The sequence below is a fragment of the Phoxinus phoxinus genome (genome assembly GCF_949152265.1).
Source record: "Phoxinus phoxinus genome assembly, chromosome: 13".
Taxonomy (NCBI): Eukaryota; Metazoa; Chordata; class Actinopteri; order Cypriniformes; family Leuciscidae; genus Phoxinus; species Phoxinus phoxinus.
Window position 1 is genome coordinate 18,658,702 of NC_136888.1, and position 22,848 is coordinate 18,681,549.

Genomic DNA, 22,848 nt, shown 5'->3' on the forward strand with positions numbered 1-22,848 from the left:
TTAATACTTTCTTTTAATTCTAAATAAATCTAAAGAGAATACTGTCTGTATATGTGTTTGTGTGTTGTTAGTCACTTTGGCTATCAAAAAAGCAGAAGTGTGCTTTCAGAAGTGGCTGTGGCCCCCAAATCACATTTGATCTAAAATCCCCAAACCCTGAACAAGAGACATGCGAAATTACTCCACTTTTAGCGATACATGTATATACATTACGGTGTACTATTTGCAGGCACAATTCCCATGGGGCAATGCTCAAGGTCACAAGGTTCGTAGGTCATCCATACTTAGCGCTGAATCATTCATTTTAATGTTTATCTATGTTTCATTTTGTGAAATATTAGGCATCTGTGGCCTATTGTTTTCTACGGCTGGTCATTTTTATTTAACATAAATAATGCATAAAATGCTTTTTTTATGCTACTTTTTAATATGGAAGCCAATTTCAACATCAGAGTAAAACAAATAGTAGAAAGTTTTTTAGACTTGGTTTTAATTCTTGTAATTGTGACTATATTTCACAATGAGATTAAGCAATACGAAAAAAAACTTAAAAATACAGCCCAATTTACAGTTTAAATCATAAGGCATTTTCTGCATTTGATTTTTCATACGTCACCCGTATTTTGATTATGCGTGTGAGGGTTGAAGGATATGTAAAATTAAATGTAAACGTACAGTTAATTTTGAGCCAGGACATTATCCGTTTTTCTACAACAACAAAAATTCTTACAGCAACTGTATTTCTCGTTATATCTTGCATTTGGGACTTTAATACTCACATTGTGACTTCATATCTTTACATTTCATCTCACAAAAGACTTCCATATCTCAAAAACTAAAGAAAAAAAACTGAAAAAAGAATCTCCAGTGGAATGCAGGAGTGCAGCCTGTATTAATGGAGCCTGCACTATTCAGTGTTTTCATGCATCACAGTAATGTCTTAAAATATCTTCTCAATATCTTGGTCAGCATCTTGTAATTAATTTGATTCAGTGTTTTAATCGATTGAAAGTCCTATTAATATTTACACAAAAGTGATGGTGAACCATGGCTACCACAGGAAGCAAAAGAAAACCATTATCGCTCATAAAAATTTCATGTCATTGTTACCTTAGGTAACCAGATCAGAAGATAAACAAACAAGTAATTGTTTGGAGCTGTGCAACGCTACAAGTGTTCCCATGAGCAACCAGGTGTGTATGTGTGTCTTCATCAGACACAAGATCCGCCAGCCACTCAGACAAAAGTTTCAGTAAGATCCGATCTGTCCGACACACAGCCTCTCACCCTGGGGAAAGAGAGAGATTGTTTGTAAGTGTGTGCGTGTTTGCAGACATCTCTCTCTTGAGCCAGCTGATGTGTATCTCTATTAGTCTGGGATTGCAAAAGCAAGTGAAACCTAACATTTTATCAGTGAAACACATTTACCATGCGTACACACACACACACACACACACACACACACACACACACACACACACACACACACACACACACACACACACACACACACACACACACACACACACACACACACACACACCTCTTAACTGAGCTCTCTGGATCTGAAGGTTAAACATTCACCTGAATTGTTTCCACATAGTAAATATTTTCTATCCTGGGCCCTGAAGGGAGTTCATTTTATTCTCTTTATTTGCTCTTTTTTTTCCAACTCGCTCAAGGGCTCACTCAAATGTATGGTGCTCCAAATGTGTTTTCCCTCTGAGCGTCAATGTAGTATACAGTTCTGCCTGTGTATATCTAGATAAATTGCTAATTAAAGTGCATTAAACAATCTTTTGGAATTTCATTAATTGCATCAAGTCAACATCATTTTACCAGTAGAAGACTAAAATGCTTTAGTAAAATCCTGTTAATTGGTTAATAGTAAGTTATTTTAACCAAACTTACAATGGAAAAAATCTATAACAGGACATTTCGTTAATTTTACAGTAAAATACTGTTAAATGTACTGTTTTCTGAAGTAAAAAATAAATAAATCATCTTGTAAATTACAGTGAGAAGCCATAAGCTGACATTCCCAGAATTCCCTGTGACAGCTCACATCTGATGGTTTTTAGTTGCTGCTGCTTAGTTCCCTTTCAAATGGTATAACCTCAGTATAAAAGTACACGTCAGACGTCATCCTCTTTGTCTTCAGGTGCTGTTTGTTTGTGATGTATTGAAGGGGATCATCATGAGGATTGTAGTGCAAAGCGTTTCAGGAAATTTGTGCATCCGTTTCAGCATTATCTTACTCCTGACGACACACTGGGCGAGGGAAATGCACGCTCAGTCTTCAAGGGGGCTGAATGCGAGCATTGTGAGAGCTCTGCTCTCGTTTGGGGATCACAGATGGAGCTGGTCGAGGAATTAGAGTGGCTATTTCTCATTTTTCAGTGGCTGACAAGTGCGATCAGCTCAATGAAGATTTGTTGTCACTTACATCCTCTGATCCATCGGGTATCCGAAGAGCCGGATGTGGCTGTAGAGGGCAAAGAAGTAGTTGAGTCCTCTCAGCCTGCCTGCCCCGCATGAGAGTTGTTGGAGGTTATGCCCCGCGCCTCAGACAGATTAGATCTGACGGGGAGGCTCAAGAGATGTGAAGTCGCTTGCGGCGGGTTAGATGAGGGATTTCTGTCCGGACATAACCGCCCCACTTTGGTGAGTCACCTATTTCTTCCGGATCTCCACGGCGAGGTTGGAGGAAACCATATTCGTCCTGCATCCACCTTTTTCAGCCCACACGAATTACACAACTGTAAAGGGGATGCGTGAGCACGGATATGTATTGATATCGGGTAAGAGATGCTGGCAAACTATCTCTCTGTGGGTTAGGCATCGACATTGATGCCTCAGGCTCTGCCATCAAAGCTTCAACGCGTTATACAGTTACACTGCGTGTTGTACACGTTGGTCGTGTTGCAAGCTTACCAGGCCAATCTGTTGTAGTAGTAGGACCTAGACCAGGGCCAGGGTCTTTCCCCTGAGGTGCTGGCCGAGCTGCGCCACACCCCGGATCTTGCTCTCCTCTGCCACTTTCTCTCGAACTTTCTCTTCAATGCGGCCGTTTCGCCTTCCTTTCACATCCGTCGAGACTCTGGTCAGGAAGTTCAGGGAGGCGAAGGCGCAGTCTGTGGCCTTCAAAATCTACATACTGCGATGTACTACACCGCATACATACTACACTGCCGTTCACTAACCAAGGTTGGGTAGGTACAGTAGATGCTTAACATCAGGCCAGTTTGTACCAGTATGTAATGGTATCTACCTTTCATTAAGATGTACATTCTGAGGGGTCTGGATCAGAACTTGATGGGGAGTGTGAGAGCATAGTCAAGCCAGAGTTGAGGATGTTTGCCAGCTATGGCATCACTCCTCTTGGTATAACCAGACTAGATGAGTGCTTAAGGTTTAATTGATATTGAGGGAGGCAGCCAGTAATCAAATGAATTCAGATGACCACAGAGTGTTCTAGAATTAAACCTATTGCTAAACAAATTAGTCAATTACAGGGTTTGTCTTTACTAGACAGAACAGAAGTTGATGTAGCTTGGTGGTTAAAAACTAGGTCACAAAATGGAAGGCTTTAGGTTAAAACTTTGCAGTGGGCCTTTTTACTATTGTGCATTTAAGTCAACGGGTTACTCAAGGAGAACTTGTTTAGTAATAAGCTATTAGTCACCTTAGAGAAAAACAACAAATAATAGGCTACTAATACTGTATATTTTGTACACCATCTCAAACTGAACACTGCTGCTCAGATACTTGTCCACACATACATGATTTACAAATACACAAAGTATGTAAATCTACAAACTGACATTTACACAAACGCTTACTGCTGCAATTCACTCAAATTAGAGAAATAAACTGATTTGGTGTGATCATGCAGAAAATAAGCAACACAAAAGCTGAACTAATACATAATACATACATTCACACAGGTTTCTAATATGGCTCCCAACATCCTCCTGCATCCAATCAAAACCACATCTCACTTCCTGTAGTCAATGATGTCGTGAATCTGGCTTTGCATTTTGTCCTGCAGCACCTGGGCAGTTCTTGCACTTACGTAACTTGCATTTTACTTTCAGTTTGTGACAATAGTTTTGGTCAAAATGGTTTTGTTAAAGAAAAATAGGTAACACTTTACTTGAAGGGGTGTGCATAAGACTGACATGACACATTCATAATCATGACATGACACATGTCATGAATATGAAGGAGGTTTTGTGCATGTTTATGACAACTGTCATTAAGTGTCATTCGCTCAATTATGACATTTTTAATGCAAATATGACATTATTTGAGATGTCTTTGTTTTGACAACCTGACATAAACCAATACATCATAACCTGTATTTACAAACTTAAGAAACCACTTAGCTTTAGCTTTTTAACATGACAATATTTTTCATTTTAATGACAAATTCAATGTGTACCACTGTACTTGAGGTCAAGAAAAGTATACATGACACACTTATACAATTGTTTGACAGAGTATTAACACTTAATGACATTTTAATGACAAATTCAATTTGTACCACTGTAGTTGAGGTCAAGAAAAATATTCCTGACACAGTTATAATAGCCTCATTACAGCCAATGTCAAAACCAATCACATGACAGTTTAATGTAATGTTAACCCATAAAGCCAAGTGGGTTTTTAAGTTTGATCATTAATCATATTCAGACATATTTATGACAGGTTATGTTGTCTTGGTTATGTCAAGTTGTCACGACAAAGACATCTCAAACAATGTCATATTTGATTTATAAATCTCATAATTGAGCGAATGACACTTAATGGCAGTTGTCATAAACATGCATAAAACCTCCTTCATATTCATGACATGTGTCATGTCATGATTATAAAGGTGTCATGTCAGTCTTATGCACACCCCTTTAAGTAAAGTGTTACCGAAATGTACTACAAACATGCAATACAACAGAAGGCAACCAAACACCTTTTGTCATAATTGCTCATATTACAATATTGCCTCTAGGATTTTAAAGTTGATCTAGACAATATATTTTCATTTGTTTTGCTTGCTTTATGTAGTCCAATGTTCCTATTAAAGTCAGCCCTTTGGACCTTCATAATCTAAACGTATATCTAGTGTTGTTATATGTGCAATATTTAATAGCTTTTTTCAGCTTATATTGGTACCAAGAAAAGGACATTGTACTGCAAATGCATTGAGGAAAAATTTCATTTCTGAAGATTTAGTTTTATAGTTCGTTGTTGAAACATTCTAGTCTGTTCAGTTTTTCTCAACATAAAGTGTTCAATGGAACGCATATTTTAATAATGAGAAGTGCAAATGTTGTAGAAAACAGGATAGGTAAAGACAGTATGGATAAGGAAAATGTTTATGAAGTCTCAGTTCATCCCTGTCAATCTCACCACACACAAGCAATGGCTTCTTCAGTGAGCGTGATGCCCAGTGGCACTAAGATTTTCACCACTATGCCTGATATTCTCTTCATTCCAGAGTTTATAAGTATATGCAACCAGTAAGATCAAATCCATTCCTTTACTACTTTAATGATCTACAACCTAATTTATTATAAATCCTGGTGGTCTCAAAATGTTGATTATCTTTGACACTCTCCATTTAACATTCAGATTAAATGGTTTATGGGGAAACTGCTGCTTTTTTGAGATTCCAGTTCATTTCAGATGAGTGTGTCAATAATAGACTAGACTAGAACAAATGACTTTAAGAAAACAATTTGTCCCCACAACAGTCTGGTATTTGGAAACCACTTCATGAATTTTTTTGTTATGAATATGAAATGAAAGAAATTATAAGACTATTTCCAAATTATTCAACTCCCTGAATACAATCCCTCTTAAAAGCAAGAATCTGCTAAACAGGTGTTGTCTCAAGCACACCTGATTAGTTGCACCAGGTGTGCTTGAGCTAGAGCACATGAACTGGTTAGGTTTGTTGAGTGTCATTTTTGACAGCCTGTTACAGATATGGCAAAGCCAAAAGAATGGTTCAAAAAGTTAAGAGAAGATATCATCACCCTTCACAAACAAAGAACAGGATACAGAAAGATAGCGAAGGCACTAAATGTTCATAGAGACACCTTTGGAAGCGTTGTTCGTTTAAAGTTTAAAGTTAAAGGAACAGTGGTTACACTTCCTGGACAGACTAGAAAAAGGAAGATATCAACGGCTGCAACCAGATTTCTGACATGGCGAATTCAGAAAAACCCTTGAGCAACATGTTTACTGTCTACTGTCTTTACCTACACTGTTAAGCATGGTGGTGCTCAGTGATGCTCTGGGGCTGCTTTGCATCCTCTGGCACTGGAAACCTGCAGCATGTGGAAAGCAAGATGGATTCATTGAAGTTTCAGGAAATTCTAGGAGAAAACGTCATGCTAACAGTGAGGAAGCTAAAGCTTGGGTGTCATTGGACCATCCAACAGGACAATGATCCCAATACCTCAAATTCCACCAAGGCTTGGTTGCAGAAAGAGTCCTGGAAGATTCTACAGTGGCCATCACAGTCACCTGTCACCACAGTCACAGAACCCAATAGAAAATCTCTGGTGGGATTTGAAGGCGACAGTTGCAGCAAGCAAACCCAAGAATATTACTGAACTGGAGGCCATTGCTCATGAGGAATGGGCTAAGATTCCTCAAAACTTCTGCCAGATGCTGGTGTCTGGTTATATATCTCGTTTTCAGCAGGTCATAACTGCAAAGGGGTGTTCTACTAAATAAAAGATGCTTGCCATGAAGGGTTTGAAAAATTTTGAGACTGCAGAAGTCATTAAAAGTTGCATTTTCAGTTGAATTTGGGGAAACCACTTGAAAAATTTGTTGTTGAGCTATTCAATCACATTTGTTCATTGCAAACAGCTGAAAGTCTGTATATTTTGCCATATACCTGTACATATACAAACCTGATTTTTCAGTATTGTATTCTCTGGAGCACCGCAATATTATCATACAGTACCATTACTTCCACCACAGTACTTTTTTGTTCAAAGTTTGGTTGGTCAGATAACAAAGTCTGACCAACATTAATTCAAATGTAGACCTAGACATTTGAATAGTTTAAGGGAAATGAATAATAAAGTCCTGAACATGACATACGTTCTCACTTTTGTTCTGTATTCTGCTCTCTTTAGGATGTTGGATATCATGGCATTTCCGTATTCTTTTATCTGAGTGCCGCAGTGCTGTTGGCTAATGTCACAATCTCAAAACTAGGACAGGGTAAAGTGTACCAGCTAGACATTGCTGCTGTGGTAAGACTCATTCATCACAGATAATCTTTATATCACTCATTGATGCTCAAGGCAACACACTACATTAAGAGCCAGGGTGATGTAAACTTTTGAGCAGGATAATCAGTGTAAATTGTTCTTATTTTGGTCAAAATTATTTAGTACGGTCCTTTAGAACAAAATAATAACAATTTACACTGATTGTCCTGTTCAAAAGTTTATGTTGCCCTGGCTCTTTATGTAGCCTAGTGTGTAGCCTGGAACTTTTGAATCAAACATTAGCGCCAGACTATTCAAGGCCTAAATGTAATTATAATGATTGATGTGAATTAACTGGAGCGTAGCATAAGGTGTGTTTCATTCGTTTACAGGTGAAGGCTTTCATTGTCACATTACTGTACTGGATTCATGCAATCCTCTCTGCTCTCCGATGGAAGTCCTCTTGAACTTGTGTAGTCCAATTTAAAGCCCTTTAAAACACTCACCGCCAAACCAAATAACAGACTACATATTGATAAGATTGTTTTTATGAAAGATATGCAGATGTGCAGAACTGATTTTTACTTATTGTTCCATTTCTTGTGTTTGACACAATAACCAAGGTGAACAGTCTGGAGTTAGGAGACTCGTATTTTTGCTTTGAATTTCAAATAATTTATGCAAATAGCACATTAAATATTAAGTAACTTTACCTGTAAACAATGTTATTTTCTGTTGAGTGCACAGTGGTGTAATGGCACTGCTTGATGCTGTTTTTCAAGACTTAGATGGCCAGATGGTGCCATTTTCGGTAAACCAGATATTTAAAGGAACCGTATGTAAAAAATGTATTTCAATTAATCATAAAATGGCCCAAATATGTCAGTAGACATTAAGAAATCATGTTCATTTCAAATACTTATATCACTGACAGTAGTCCGGCCAGGATATTATCATTTAAAAGTGAAGTTGCAGCCCTTAACTGATGTTGATGTTGTCATGTTGTGTTTTGGCCTGATGCACGACCCTCCACCCATCTACCAATCACAAAGTCAGTAGTGTTTCGGCATCCGGGTTGCCAGCTCTGCTCTAGTCTGCTCTAACCTACCCTAACTCTAGTCGGATAAAAAATGTCTAACGTCTCTCATGAAGCATAAACATAATTACCAGAAAAAAAACTTACTGTGTAGGACTCGTCACTTGCCATTGGAAGCTCCTTGTAGCAGCCTACGTTCCTGCTGGATCCTGCAGCCTATCTGGCAACCTCGAGTCAGGGGCGAGGGGATACACCGCTCTACTGTAATTTGAAAGTGATTGCAGTACCAGTTTTGTCCACAATCTTACATACGGTTCCTTTAAGAGCCGATAACCCTATTTAGTGAAAAGGTGTACATTTATGTAAAAAAAAAAAAAAAAAAAAAAAAAAAACAGGTAACAAAAAATGTGTTCTATAAACATTTTGCTAACATTCCCATTAAGTTACAAAAACCTTATTTCCATTCCACTTGATAATTTTGCAGACATTATGGGAACGTTACTTTTAAATGTTTATCCATCAAAACATTCTGAAATAAGTAGCAACATTTAAAAAATAGTATGCGCACATCTAACTAAACCATTTCATAAAAAGATCTTGCATTAAAAAAAAAACAGTTTTGTGCTAACACTTTGAGAATATTTTTAAAGACCAGATAAATCCGAATGAACGTTCTGTTAACATTACTGGAAGAACGTTTGTTCATAACTTTGAGAGTTCTGAGATCGTTCCTTTTTAGCTGTGTATCAGTCAAAACGATTATCTAGATGTTTTAGAAAATCACGAATCTACATAGTCAAAAGATGTAGCTATAGGCTATGCGTAAGGGCATCAAGAATCGTGTTCCACCCAGTAGGCTACTGATTAATGCTGGACCTCACCCTGTTTTTATACATGTTTATTTAAAGTTATGATGTCGACATAGTTGAAAACTATATGCCCTTGAAGAAAGAGGACACTCCTTGTCCTTATCTTTCCTTACTGTTTTTATACAGCAATAATTTTGCCACATTGTTAACTGTTTTTGACCCTGTTTCTAACTTTTTCAAAAAGTAAAAACTTCCACAGTCGAGTGTCTGTGTATTTGTGAACACCTGAGCTGATTGACCTGAGTTCAGAATGACTCAACCCGTTGCCAAACTGCACCCACATACACGAAACCCGCGTTCCTCAACATCACAGCCCGCTCAGTGAAAATGAAGAGGTACGCTACTCTCCTCACGTAGGGTGTGTTCACACAGAGCAGGTTTTTCAGGTCTTCAGGTGACATTGAAAAGACGCGCCGGTGGCTCCCTTACTCCATTCATTCCTCTGGAGTATGACGATGGCAGCGGTCACGCAGCAGATGTCGAGCCTACCCAGCGGACTCCGGATCTGCACCACCGCACCGGACATCCTCTACCTGCCCGAACTGGTGCGTGAACGGAACATTTAATGCTATTTTTTATCCAGTTATTGCTAAATAGCATATCAGATGAATATGGGTAAATATTAAAATCATCTTTCAGAATAGGCTATTCTGTAATTTTGTTAGCTATATATTTTTATATTTTGCCTATTTATTTAATGTTTATTTTAATAATGAAGCATTTTTTTTTCTATTTTAACATTTGAAGGTAATGGAAATGGAAAAGGAGTAAAGCGAAACGTGTAAAAAATTTAAAAATAAGAATAATTATTATACAATATTATACAATAAAAATAGAAATAGGTAGGCCTACATATTTTTTAGGGCTGCAGTTAATTCGGTTTGTGGGGTAAATATTTCTATATTTAGGCTATAGCTAGCCTACAGGTCCAGGTCAAATTTGATATGTTATGTATGTTCCTAAAGCCTATTGATGGTTTCACTTCATTTAGTTTTATTTATTAAATAGGCGAATGGAACGGTTGGAGAAGGGAAGTTCAAATAAAAAATATTTTACGATTATTACATTTTATTGGAATTGTATTGTAGGCTATTCTATTTCTCTAATTATTTTATCTTTTTATATATATATTTTACTACAAACTGACAAATTGACTGCGGGTTTCTGGTGACATGAGGTCTCAGTCCAGCACCTCCACAATAGCAGCATTTGACACCGAGGTTAATGAGGGACACACAGGCTACACTTACGGAACCCATACACCTGAATTAACCTGTAACGGTGGATCAAAGAATGGTGTTTAAACAAGGGGAGTTTGTTTTGTGGTTGTGGTTCTTGTCTGAGCTCAGTAGAAGCTAAGAGCATGAATGTGAGTTTAGGTCATGTATCAGATTCAGTTGCTCAAATGAAAGGCGAGATGAGTCTGTCTGTTTGGAGGATATGTGCAAGAGACAGAGAAAACAGAGACGGCGAGTTTGCGTGCTTTTTCATCTTTTGTTCTTTGTTTTGAGTCTCTGTTACAGTTGGCCATTTAGATCATTTTAGATATGGTAAACATAAATACGTGGACTAATAATGCACAGTCAGCCTGTCACTGTCAGACAACATCCCAGCAAACACAAAACGCTGGCACAACGTATACCCAACCTTCTAACAACGTTTTAACAACATGGCCAAAAGGTTGCTATTAATTACGTTGTGTGGTGAAGGTTGTTACAGCGTTGTCGCAATGTTGACATTAAACCACCGTTCAGAGCCATTGCTTAGGGTGTCTGGACAACCACTGGACTACATTATGTAGCTCGTCACTGCCCTGAGGCGCGAAAAATCAGCCTTTTAAATTTCAACAGCCCGTTGGCTCATTGTGTTGTCTCATTCGTCATCGAGCAAGGATACAGCCTGCGTTTAGTTTACCTCAGCTAAATAAGATAGGCTACGTAATTATTCTAACACAACCTACAACTTAATTGTAGTCTAATGTAACTACTAGCCTCGCTCGCACTGTTTAGTTTTTCATTTGATTTGTCTGTTAGTATTTAGTCTCATTAGTTTCTTTGCTCCTCTGGATTTCCTGTTTCCTGGACTATCGCCCGGCTTTCGACTAACTGTCTGCCACAGAACCCTGGTTTTGTTCATTAAATGTTCAGATTTTTGCTTTTTATGGTATATTTATTATAAAATAAATTTGTATATTCGTTTTTTTTTTTTTTTTTTGGAATTGCAATTTGATTAACGTTACCATTATGCAGTTTAAATAAAGTTGAATTAACGTAGGATAACCTGTAATTTTTACTCTTCAAAGTGTACACTTGCAGGTGTTGATTATAATAGCTAATTTACTGATAGCCCAATTAAATAATAATAAGGATAAACAATATTTAAAAAGTATATAATTATCTGACTAATTAAAAATTTACCTCAAAACATAATGCTAAATGGGGGATAGGCCTATCTAGCATTTTAAAAAATGGTTTGAATGTCTCATGTCTCCAAGTTGCTGAATGTCGCGCAGACGTTGCCACAACGTGTTAGATGGGATAGGCCTAATCCCAGCAAACACATTTACCTTGTGGCAACGTCTGTGGCACGTTGCATTTCTCCTATGGCAACCGCTGCTGTCTACGTGCTTGCAACATTGTAACAACGTAGAATTGCGCGACAGGGCTGTAGCAACGTTGTTGCGAGACATTTAGATATTAAATATTGTTAGGCAAATCCTTTTTAAATATTGTTCGGCTAATCCTTATTATTATTTATGGGCCTAACAGTAAATTAATTATAATCAACACTTGCAAGTGTACACTTTGAAGAGTAAAATGACATAGAAGGTTAGCTAATTCAACTTTATTAAAATAGCGTAATCAAATTGCACTTCCAAAAGTCATTTGTGACAGAGAAAAACATTTGTGAGAGAGAGAAAAAAAAGGTATACAGGGAGTGACTATATAACTTTACGTATGAGCAGACATGAGAAAATCTAGCAAAGAAACGAATGAGACTAGCCTGACTTCGTCATACTCATATTCTAGGCAGAATGTAAGTCTGATGCTGCTTTAAATAACATTGAGGGGCTGTTTACACACACAGTTGTCAACGAGTTTTGGCCGTTCGTTTACACGACAATGCCATGGATGCCTGAAAACATAAGTTTTTCCTTTGAGTTTTTTTTTTTGTTAAGCATATCGCTGTCATGTCAAAGTACCCTCAAACATAATGTCAGTTCATATTTGCCAGTAGTGATTTTGTACAATAAGGACGTAATGTCGACTTTATTCATCAGTGTCCCGTGTAGTGAGTCAGCGTTCTCTTACGTAGAGTTCTCTCGTACTGCGTCGAAAGAACGCTACGGGAAAGATATTTCTTTGTCGAGATTGAAGCCAAAAATTAATCCTTAATTTTGTAATATTGTAAAACGCTTTTCTGAAGCATACAACCTAGGCGGAGCAATACAGCTCACCCATTGGCTGCTCTGCCAGAAAAGCACAGCCTATGCGAGGCCAGGACGCTGACCAATGAGGACGCTTCGCGCCCTTCTGCGTCACCTCCCGCCCAAACAGGCGTGGCCTAGGCCTATAAATACGAGCATAGCTGTCTAACACGCTGATTTTCTTAAATTCAACGAAGCTGCACGCATCGCTGGATTGATTCGAGCCACCACAGCCGTCTGGATACAAGCACCTCAGCAGGACGAGCCCTTACCTGAAGCCGCTGGTCTTCGCCGCCTTCAGCCGCCGTTCCCTGCTGCGCTTCTCCGGCGTGGATATATCCTTTCAGTTTTGTGTGTGTTTTGTGTGTGTGTTCGCCTACCGCGTCACACGCTTTTTCCTCACAAAAGAGCACGAGCGTCTTTATAAAGATGTCTCGCTTTTCCTGCGGCTCCTGCCGAGCTGCGCTCATCGACGGGGACCACCACGAGTTATGTGTTTCCTGCTTGGGCGAGGAACATGCAGCTATCGCTCTCGGTGATGGCGGCTGCCATCACTGCGACATGATGCCAATCGCGACTCTGCGGACTCGCCTTGCATCTTTCGCCGAAGCTGCTCAACCGCCCCCTGTAGCGCCGCGCCGTAAAAAGCGCCGTGCTCAGCGGGTCCCGGAACCTCCCTCCACGAGGAGCTCGCCGCCGCCGCCGCTAGCTCCTCTCAACGTCTCGCTCGAGTCGCTCACCGACGGACAACAGCCGCAGCACGCCGCTTTGTCCGTTATGGATGACGACCAGCAAGCTGTATCAGAGGGAGATGATGATTGCTGTTCGCTTCTCGCTTCGGAGAGCGAGGGTTGGGCGAGCTCTGTGGACCTCCCCTCCCCCGCTGTTCGAGAGCGCAGAGGAGGGAAGATCAGCATCGAGGCGGAACTGATGCGTCTGCTCACACAGGCCGTGTCGAGCCTCGGCCTCGATTGGTCGACGCCCGAACAACCTGCACTCAACCGGCTGGATGGACGCTTCCTCTCTGGAGACCGCGCTGCGCCCCCCTCCAGACACGCACCGTTTCTTCCTGAGCTTCACGAAGAGGTAGCGAAATCATGGAAGGCGCCATTTTCAGCCAGAGTACGTACTTCTGCCTCGCCAGCATTCTCCGTAGTGGACGGTGCTCGAGACAGAGGCTACCACGCTCTCCCTCCGGTCGAGGAGGCGGTAGCGACTCACCTTTGCCCACCCTCTGCGGGACGGCGGGCTAAGGGAGTCCTACCATCCAAAGCTTGCCGCACGTCTTCAGCTCTGAACGGTCGCGTGTATTCCGCCGCCGGACAAGCTGCATCGGCGCTGCACACCATGGCGGTGCTTCAAATCCACCAGGCCAACCTCCTCTGCAAGCTAGACGAGGAAGGCCCGGGCGCGATCAGTGTTCCGGACCTGCGTAGCGCCACAGACCTAGCTCTTCGCGCTACAAAGTCCGCCGCACACGCCATCGGCAGGATTATGGCCACAGCTACTGTTTCTGAGAGACATTTATGGCTGACTCTCTCTGAAATGGCGGAATCCGAGCGCTCTGCGTTTCTCGACGCCCCCATTTCACCGGCTGGCCTCTTCGGATCCTCCGTGAAGGACTTCGCGGACCGATTCGCCGAGGTACAGAAAACTTCGCAGGCCATGAGACATTTCCTGCCAAAGCGCTCCAGTTCCGCAACAGGCCGCCCTAAACAGCCGCCTGCCCGAACTCAGCAGCGCCCCGCGCCCGCCGCGCCGGCCCAGCAACAACAGGCCCGAGAGAGACCACGGTCTCGCTCCGCCGGACGCCGCCCGCCACCGCGTGGTCCTCGGCCCAAGATCTCAATCAAGCCCGAGGCCTCGGCGCCATCCTAGCCCTGCTAGGAAAAAGACGGTGTTCGGGTCCCGCTGCGGCCGGACTTCCACCAAAGATTCCCGCTTGTACAGCCCTAAGTTCCGTGTTTGTACCAGTGTACTCAGCAGCCAACAAACCGGCCGTAAAGCCCGTTTGCCTGCACACAAACGCCGTTTTCACGGCGACCCAGATAAATCTAAAAAAGAGTTTAATTTCTGGTGTTCCGGCCAAGGCCGATGGTGTAATGTGTGTAACTGCAATGCCCACCCAGTGCCCATTCATTCACACAAGCACAGCCCCGTTCAACACAGGGTTTGCACACATAAAATCGGCTCACACCGATTGTGCTTTACGTGTAGTGAGCGTGCCCACTGTCCAGTGCCCACAACCACTACACACTGCACGTTCCGCGGTTTCTGTAAAAACGAAACTAACGAACGGTCAGTCAGTACACAAACACAGTGTCCCCGGTGTTATAAATGTGCCCGCCACCAAGCGCCCACGTTTATTCACAAACATAACGAGCCCCGTAGGGCTCGCCCCGCGTGCTCTCTCTCAACTCAGAGAGTCGAGCGCGCGCGGGACGCATACTGTGTTAAACATGTCCCCCGCCTCAGACGCCACGGCGTCCATGTCACAGCACATGGTTGCTCTCGTGTCGCCGCCATTTCGCGACCAGAGCCCAGATTACATTCAACCCCTAGTCACACGTGCAGATGCATGGGAAGGACTACCCGGGGTTTCAGAATGGGTGCTAGAGACTATAAAAAGAGGCTATTCGCTACAGTTTTATCGACGCCCTCCCCGTTTCACGGGAAAAGTCGAAACCACGGTAAAAACAGAAGTAGCACATCTACTTCGAGCCGAAATAGCGAAGCTATTGAGCAAAGGGGCCATAGAGCCTTTATCTCAAGCTCAGAGCGAAGGGGGCCTGTACAGCAGATATTTCCTGGTACCGAAGAAAGACGGGGGTCTCAGACCCATTTTAGATCTAAGGCGTCTGAACAAAACGCTTGCAAAGCGGAAGTTCAGAATGCTCACGACCAGAGGTATCCTCGCGCAAATTCGCCGAGAAGACTGGTTTATGGCAATAGATCTGAAAGACGCGTATTTTCACATACAAATTGCGTCACGTCACAGGCGATTTTTGAGATTCGCCTTCGAGGGCCGGGCATATCAGTACACAGTCCTGCCATTCGGCCTATCCCTAGCACCTCGTACATTTACAGTGTGCATGGACGCGGCGCTGGCACCCCTGAGACTCCGGGGCGTTCGAATTCTGAACTATTTGGACGATTGGCTAATTCTGGCTCAATCGCCGTCAGAACTCGCTCACCACAAGACACTAATACTCGATCACTTCGAGTGCTTAGGTCTGAGGGTCAATTGGGAGAAAAGTTCACTGTTTCCCAGTCAAAGGATCTCCTTTTTAGGACTGGATCTGAACTCACTGTCTATGACAGCACAGCTGTCATCACAGCGCAGGCGAAATACCCTGCAAATGGCGAAATCCTTCCTCAGCGGCCACATAGTGCCACTCAGGAGATTTCAGAAAATGCTGGGCCTCATGGCCTCAGCCTCAACAGTGCTGCAGTTGGGCCTGCTGCGCATGCGCCCACTACAGTTCTGGTTGAGAGCGCGCGTACCGCGCCGAGCATGGCTACACGGTCGCTATCGCCTCAAGGTCACTCAGGAATGCATTTCAGCCCTGACACCATGGAGAGCGTCAGACTGGTACCGGTCAGGTGTAAGCCTGGGGACTTCCTCGAGCCTGAAGGTGGTGTCCACGGACGCGTCCACCTCAGGCTGGGGAGCACTGCTCGACGGCAGTCCGCTCTTTGGCCAGTGGTCAGAGCGAGCCAAACTACCGCACATAAACTGCCTGGAAATGATGGCAGTGGACTTTGCGCTGAGGCGCTTCTGTCCCCGGATAAAAGGACACCACGTCCTGGTCCGCTCGGACAACATGTCGGTAGTAGCCTACATAAACCGCCAGGGTGGCGTGAGATCCCGGAACCTATTCAGGTTAGCGGAACGCATACTGGTGTGGGCCCAGCACAACCTGCGCTCGTTAAGAGCAATGCACGTGCCAGGCCACTTGAACGTAGGCCCGGACAGACTCTCACGGAACAACGTTCCCACTGGAGAGTGGTCCCTACACACACAGACAGTGCGTCTGCTGTGGAAAACGTTCGGCAGAGCGGAAATAGACCTGTTTGCAAACCAGGAAAACGCTCATTGCCCAGAATTCTTTTCGAAGAGCACGAACGCGCTGGCCAGAGTCTGGCCCCGCCGCCCGCTCTATGCTTTTCCTCCTGTCTCACTCCTGCCTCAAGTGCTGGAGCGTATCAGGGAGAGCGGATGCTCAGTACTGCTAGTTGCTCCATTCTGGACGAATCAGACCTGGTTCCCAGCTTTGATGCAACTGAAAAGTACTGCCCCGTGGCCGATACCAGTGAGGAGAGACCTCCACTCACAGGCCAAGGGCTCGATTTTGCATCCTCACCCCGAGCTTTGGTCCCTACACGTATGGGCCATAAACGGGTACCCGCTAACCTCCCAAGAGGAGTGTTAGACACGATCGAACAAGCTAGGGCTCCGTCTACTAGACGGCTCTACGCTTCCAAATGGTCGGTGTTCTCTGGATGGTGTTCAGATCAAGGTCTGTCACCACTTCAGTGTGGAGAACCGGAGATTCTCTCCTTCTTGCAAGAGCTATTGGATAAGGGAAGAACCCCATCCACGCTCAAAGTCTATGTGGCTGCCATATCAGCGTTCGTTAATCCAACGCTTGGCCGTTCACTAGGCAGGAACGACCTGGTGGTCCGCTTCCTGAGAGGCGCCAGGAGGTTAAACCCTCCAAGGCCTCCTTCAGTCCCCGTTTGGGACCTTTCTACAGTGTTGAACGCTATGAAAGGGGCCCCTTTCGAGCCTATTCACTCAGTTGACATGAAACACCTGTCTCTCAAGACCGTGTTTCTTTTGGCTCTCGCTTCAGTGAAGCGTGTGGGAGACTTGCAAGCGCTCTCAGTGAGAGCTTCTTGTATGGAGTTCGGTCCAAACGACTCTATAGTCGTGTTGAAACCGAAGCATGGGTACGTGCCTAAGTCCCTCAACACACCGTTCAGGGCTCAGGTCATCTCCCTGTCGGCCCTGCCGGCCTCAGAGGACGGAAATAGCTCCCTTTGCCCGGTCAGGGCATTAAGAGCTTACGTGTCCCGCTCCGCTGTTTTTCGACAGACGGAGCAGCTCTTCGTTTCGTTCAGCGGGCGCTCCAAGGGACGAGCCGCAACGAAACAGAGTCTGTCTCGATGGGTAGTGGACGCCATTGCGCTAGCCTACGCATCTGGAGGCTTGGAATGCCCTTTGGGCATCAGAGCACATTCCACGAGAGGCATGGCCTCCTCATGGGCTTGGTATAGCGGAATCTCGTTACAAGATATCTGTATGGCGGCAGGCTGGGCCTCCCCGTCTACATTTATTAGGTTCTATAACCTAGAGGTTCCTGCGTTGCAGGCTAAACTGCTCTCGGTCTAGAAGACTATGTATAAGTGTTCCTGCCCCGCACTGCGGCCCAGGTCACTTCAATGGTAATATGTACAAGTGCTCCTGCCCCGCGCTGCGGCCCAGGTCACTTCAATGTCTAATATGTATAAGTGCTCCTGCCCCGCGCTGCGGCCCAGGTCACTTCAATGTTTTAAGCATCACTCACTGACAATGTGTCCCATGAGCATGCTATTACCCCTCATATATATCTATATTTACATATATATGCTATTATGCCTTGAGAGGCACTACTATAAGGGATGATGCTATTTTAGCCGCTCTCCTTATACTTCTTGGGGTAGGCGCTTGTATACCAGGGCGCGCGCGCCCTTAGGTGTCTGTGTCGATCCAAGAACACGCACGGCGGTTTGCATGGGGTTCCCGTAGCGTTCTTTCGACGCAGTACGAGAGAACTCTACGTAAGAGAACGTACTCGGTTACTAACGTAACCTCGGTTCTCTCTAGGAGAGGGAACGAGTACTGCGTCTCATGCCGTGCGTGTCCACGCTGCGTCGCTTCATTGACGAAAATCGGCGTGTTAGACAGCTATGCTCGTATTTATAGGCCTAGGCCACGCCTGTTTGGGCGGGAGGTGACGCAGAAGGGCGCGAAGCGTCCTCATTGGTCAGCGTCCTGGCCTCGCATAGGCTGTGCTTTTCTGGCAGAGCAGCCAATGGGTGAGCTGTATTGCTCCGCCTAGGTTGTATGCTTCAGAAAAGCGTTTTACAATATTACAAAATTAAGGATTAATTTTTGGCTTCAATCTCGACAAAGAAATATCTTTCCCGTAGCGTTCTTTCGACGCAGTACTCGTTCCCTCTCCTAGAGAGAACCGAGGTTACGTTAGTAACCGAGTACGTTTTACTGTTATTACCAGCCATTTCTAGCTAGAAATGACTTTTGTAGTCATAAAGCTCGCTCTATTTTGCTATATATCATTAAACCATTACGCTGCCTCAGAAGTCTGTCCATACCTTCGTGCGCAAACGCTGCCTGCAAAGTCAAAACTACCAGAAAACCCTGTCACACCTTATGATGTTGTCACACACCATTTATGAGGTTTCATGTACTTAGCATTACATTAAGCAATGTGCTTTTATGCTAAAACCATGCTAACTACAATATGACAATATAGTTTTAAAGGTAATATTGATTGAAAAGTAATTTAATTTGGGCATTTTTGTGTAAAATGTGTCACACCAAAAGACAGCGCAAAAGGGAACTGAAGCAGCTGGATATACTTGATTTTTTTTAAACATTAAGAGAGAAAACTCATCTTGTAACTTTCAGTGTCCTTCTGAGGTGTTGTTCTTCCCGTTTATATACTGTCTATGGTTCTTCCTCCTGAAAGAAGGAGGGCCAGCACTTCCCAAAGGTCTCCAAACAAGTGCCCGTTCAAAAAAAGGAATATGGCGTCACACACCATATGATATCCATTTTTGGGACAAAATGTTTTAGTTAAGGGTGGCTTCAAAATATTATGTCTGAACTTTTAGTCAAGCAGACTCACAAGTAGACATCTGGGTTATCAATATATGATTGAATAAACAGAAAATTAATTCATTTTCTTGTTTTTATTCAAAATCAAAATTTGTAAAATGTGCTTGGGACAGTCACGCATCATGAGCTTTTTCTGGTTTGGCTGAAAATTGTGAAAAAAATGGAAGATTAATCCCATGAATGCTCGGTATGTTCATATAAATCAGCACTTTCTGAACAATATTACCACAGTTTTTGACATATTTTTCTATTTTAACTTTGACACATTGGACCAAAAAAAGGCCATGTCATGTCAACCACCCGAGTCAAGTCAGTTTGTTTTGACTAAAACTTTGTTTTACATATTCTAGAGACTCGCTCAGGGTTTGTGTTGTGTACAGACAAGTTATGTGGAGTGAATTTATCATTAACATGTGTTAATAAGAATAAGTGTGATAACCGGCTAATTATCTAAATCGAAAGGTCTAGTCTGGTTGGTTTCATTATGGGTATGCGCAAATTACTATACTGAATCTGCATGTGTGTGTGTGTTTGTCCTACAGGTTTTTGGAGGGTTAGTATGGATCCTGGTGGCATCCACATATGTGAGTCCGATCAACCCTCAGGGATGGGTGATGTTTGTATCAGTCTTCTGCTTTGTGATGACCTTCCTCTGGCTCATCATCTTTGCATTTGGAGCGCACAAAAACAGCAGTGCCTGGGCTACAGCGGTAAGCAGAGAACAGATTATAGTGCAAGTTTGTGTGTGTGTGTATGTGTGTCATTTGGGCCTATAAGAGATTTTTAATGTGGTGTCCAGAAGGGGGCCTTAAAATATACACATACCTACATAATTACACACTAAAACATACACTGGAAAAAAAAGTGGTAATCTGCAATCATTTCAAGGATTTATTTCTACTCTAACCTACAAAAATGACTTGCGGTTTAATGTAATTTGTCAGGTTGATATTCAGATTAACTGCCTTTTTTCACTTGAAACCAGTTATTTTAGAAGTTGTCACATTAATTTGGCATGAACTGTAAAAAATACATAAATAAAAAATCAGTTTGCTGCACTTGTAATTCATGAGTAGCCTAAATACATTTATAGTCTACTAGTGATGCACTAAAATGAAAATTCAAAAAAAAGAAACCAAAAGTGGTATAGTGTTTGTTTTCTTGAATAATTGTATTAATCTCGTTGCAAGAGCGGAATATTAACATCTGCAGTGGTGAGTCCCGAAACATACCGGATCGTCATGGTGTAGGTCAAACATTGACCTTCAATTAGATCTAGGAATCCCGTGATGAAAAAACATAGCATCGCAAAGTTTCTCCAAACGCTAAATCAGGCTCGAACTGTGAGGGACCCTCCCAAAGCTAGGGTTGTTTGGTGGACATTTAGACCTAAATATTTGGAGTATGGCAACCAAACACGAACAACTGGAAAACTTGTCCCAACTTGATTAATAATCAATTAATTAATCAAACTTATTTAGGAGTGTGTGTGTGTGTGTGTGTGTGTGTGTGTGTGTGTGTGTGTGTGTGTAAACGAACTGCCTTTGATGATGTCTTCTGTGTGCAGGACTTTATTTATCACCTTATTGCTGTTACGTTCTATCTGAGCGCTTCAGTGATCCTGGCTAATGTGACCATTTTCTGGAAATCCTTCACTTCAGTTGAACTTCTCTTTAAGTACTATCAAATCGACATTGCAGCTGTGGTAAGCACAAAATACACACACTTTGTTGTTATATGTTGATGTTGAATAGTTTTTTTTTTTCATGCACATTTTTAAAAATTGAGTGTTTATCGAAAGGGCCTAAGACCTTTCGCTCTTGAACTTGGAATACACGCTATTTTATTTTTTGCCTAAATTTGAGGAGTTTATGTGGTTTTAATAAAAATAGTAACAAATCCTTCACTCATGGATCAACACCATAGACCGTATATAAGAGGTCAACACACACACACGAACGAACGCACGCACACACACACAGGTTTTAAAAAAAAAAAAAAAAAATCAATCAGTCACAATGCACACTGATATGAAGTGGTTAGATTTGAACACATTTACAATGCAGATCAACACTCCCCCCACCCAAATGCAAAATAAATGGTGAAATTATGACAGCATTTTTTGAAGCTGTAGCAGCATTTATTTGATCCTAAATTAAATGATTTTTAAAGCTGTTTAAAGTTCAAATGTTTGACTGAATTGTTGCCCTCTCTCTCCTTCAGGTGTTCTCTTTTATTGCCACATTGCTTTACTTCATCCACTGCATCCTTTCTGCTGCGCGGTGGAAATCCTTCTAATCAAAGAATCTGATCAAAAGGAAATCATTTTGACATCAATTGAAAAACATTGTAAAACTACTGGGGGCTGAGAGAGATGCATCTCAGGGGTCAGTCCTACTCAAAAACCACAGCAATCATGATGGAATAACCCCACTTACACTTTTCAGATGATTCTGTAATGATGATGCTTTCTTATATTTGGGAGGAGGGAAACTTTTTTAAATGGTATCTGTACTATGATGACTCCCTGTGTAGATTCAGATGAAGAAATAACATGAGGGTTTTTTGTATACTTTTAACAGATAAATCATTTTTTGTATATTTAGCTACTACACACTATGAACAACATAATATTTTAATAAAAGAATATAAACTAAACAATTCCTTGTGTAATTAATTCCTGAGGCTGATATAATGTTTGGCCTGTAAATATGACTATATAAATGATGCATTTTGATACAGGCAAATAATGTTAGTCACACGGTGTCGATATTTTCTGATTTGTAAAGTGTAATTTATTCTGGTTTTTTTTTAAAAGCTTGCATGATGTGAGACCAGCTTTTGAGAGAGTCTGAACTTTCTAGATGTAGGGGAAAGTCCCACATTCAGCTAGTGTAGCTAAATCCTATGCTTTTTCACACACAAATATTGCAGAGTTGTCCTCACAAGTGACAAGCCAGGCAAGTCCCAATAATTCATATTTGTGTATGAGAATAAAAAAATAGATAATAAAATAAAAAGCAAGCCAATGAAATGGATTCCTAAAAACAGACAAATGCAATAATTTAAAATGAGTGAAGGACATCCTCTGAGAATCACAGAAAATATGGATTTTAACATAAAAGACACTCAAGCACGCACATTTAACCCCAGCTTTCAGAATAATACTAACAAAACTAACTTTATTAAAGCTATGAGTATGAGATGATATAGAAACTGAGCACACCAGTTATTACCTGCACACCAATGAAGATCACCAATGTTGTAATACAATACACAACAATACTATGTCCTCTCACACGTTTGCATTTGATTGTGTCAGCTAACTCAATTATAAATATTTACATATACAGTAAAACAGTGATGCACTATGTAAGGGA

At 42.2% G+C, this 22,848-nt stretch overlaps 3 protein-coding genes across 3 annotated transcripts; all 3 read left to right on the forward strand.

The window, feature by feature from the left end:
• Positions 1 to 5,421: 5,421 nt before the first annotated feature.
• On the forward strand, positions 5,422 to 7,733 carry LOC307008889 (myelin and lymphocyte protein-like; the record flags this gene model as incomplete). The annotated part of the gene is made up of 4 exons (XM_079632164.1): positions 5,422 to 5,506; positions 6,292 to 6,569; positions 7,155 to 7,274; positions 7,625 to 7,733. 4 exons carry the CDS (start codon positions 5,422 to 5,424, stop codon positions 7,697 to 7,699), a joined length of 558 nt encoding a protein of 185 aa, XP_079488290.1. The 3' UTR covers positions 7,700 to 7,733.
• A 1,775-nt stretch (positions 7,734 to 9,508) lies between these two features.
• LOC307009306 (myelin and lymphocyte protein) lies at positions 9,509 to 22,128 on the forward strand. Its single transcript, XM_079632972.1, has 4 exons — positions 9,509 to 9,682; positions 20,011 to 20,178; positions 21,036 to 21,173; positions 21,692 to 22,128. The coding sequence occupies exons 1-4, from the start codon at positions 9,587 to 9,589 to the stop codon at positions 21,764 to 21,766; spliced, it is 477 nt and encodes a 158-aa protein (XP_079489098.1). The 5' UTR covers positions 9,509 to 9,586; the 3' UTR covers positions 21,767 to 22,128.
• Positions 16,908 to 18,598, forward strand: LOC307009305 (uncharacterized protein). The gene is made up of 2 exons (XM_079632971.1): positions 16,908 to 18,052; positions 18,106 to 18,598. Exon 1 carries the CDS (start codon positions 16,952 to 16,954, stop codon positions 17,957 to 17,959), a length of 1,008 nt encoding a protein of 335 aa, XP_079489097.1. The 5' UTR covers positions 16,908 to 16,951; the 3' UTR covers positions 17,960 to 18,052; positions 18,106 to 18,598.
• Positions 22,129 to 22,848: the final 720 nt, after the last annotated feature.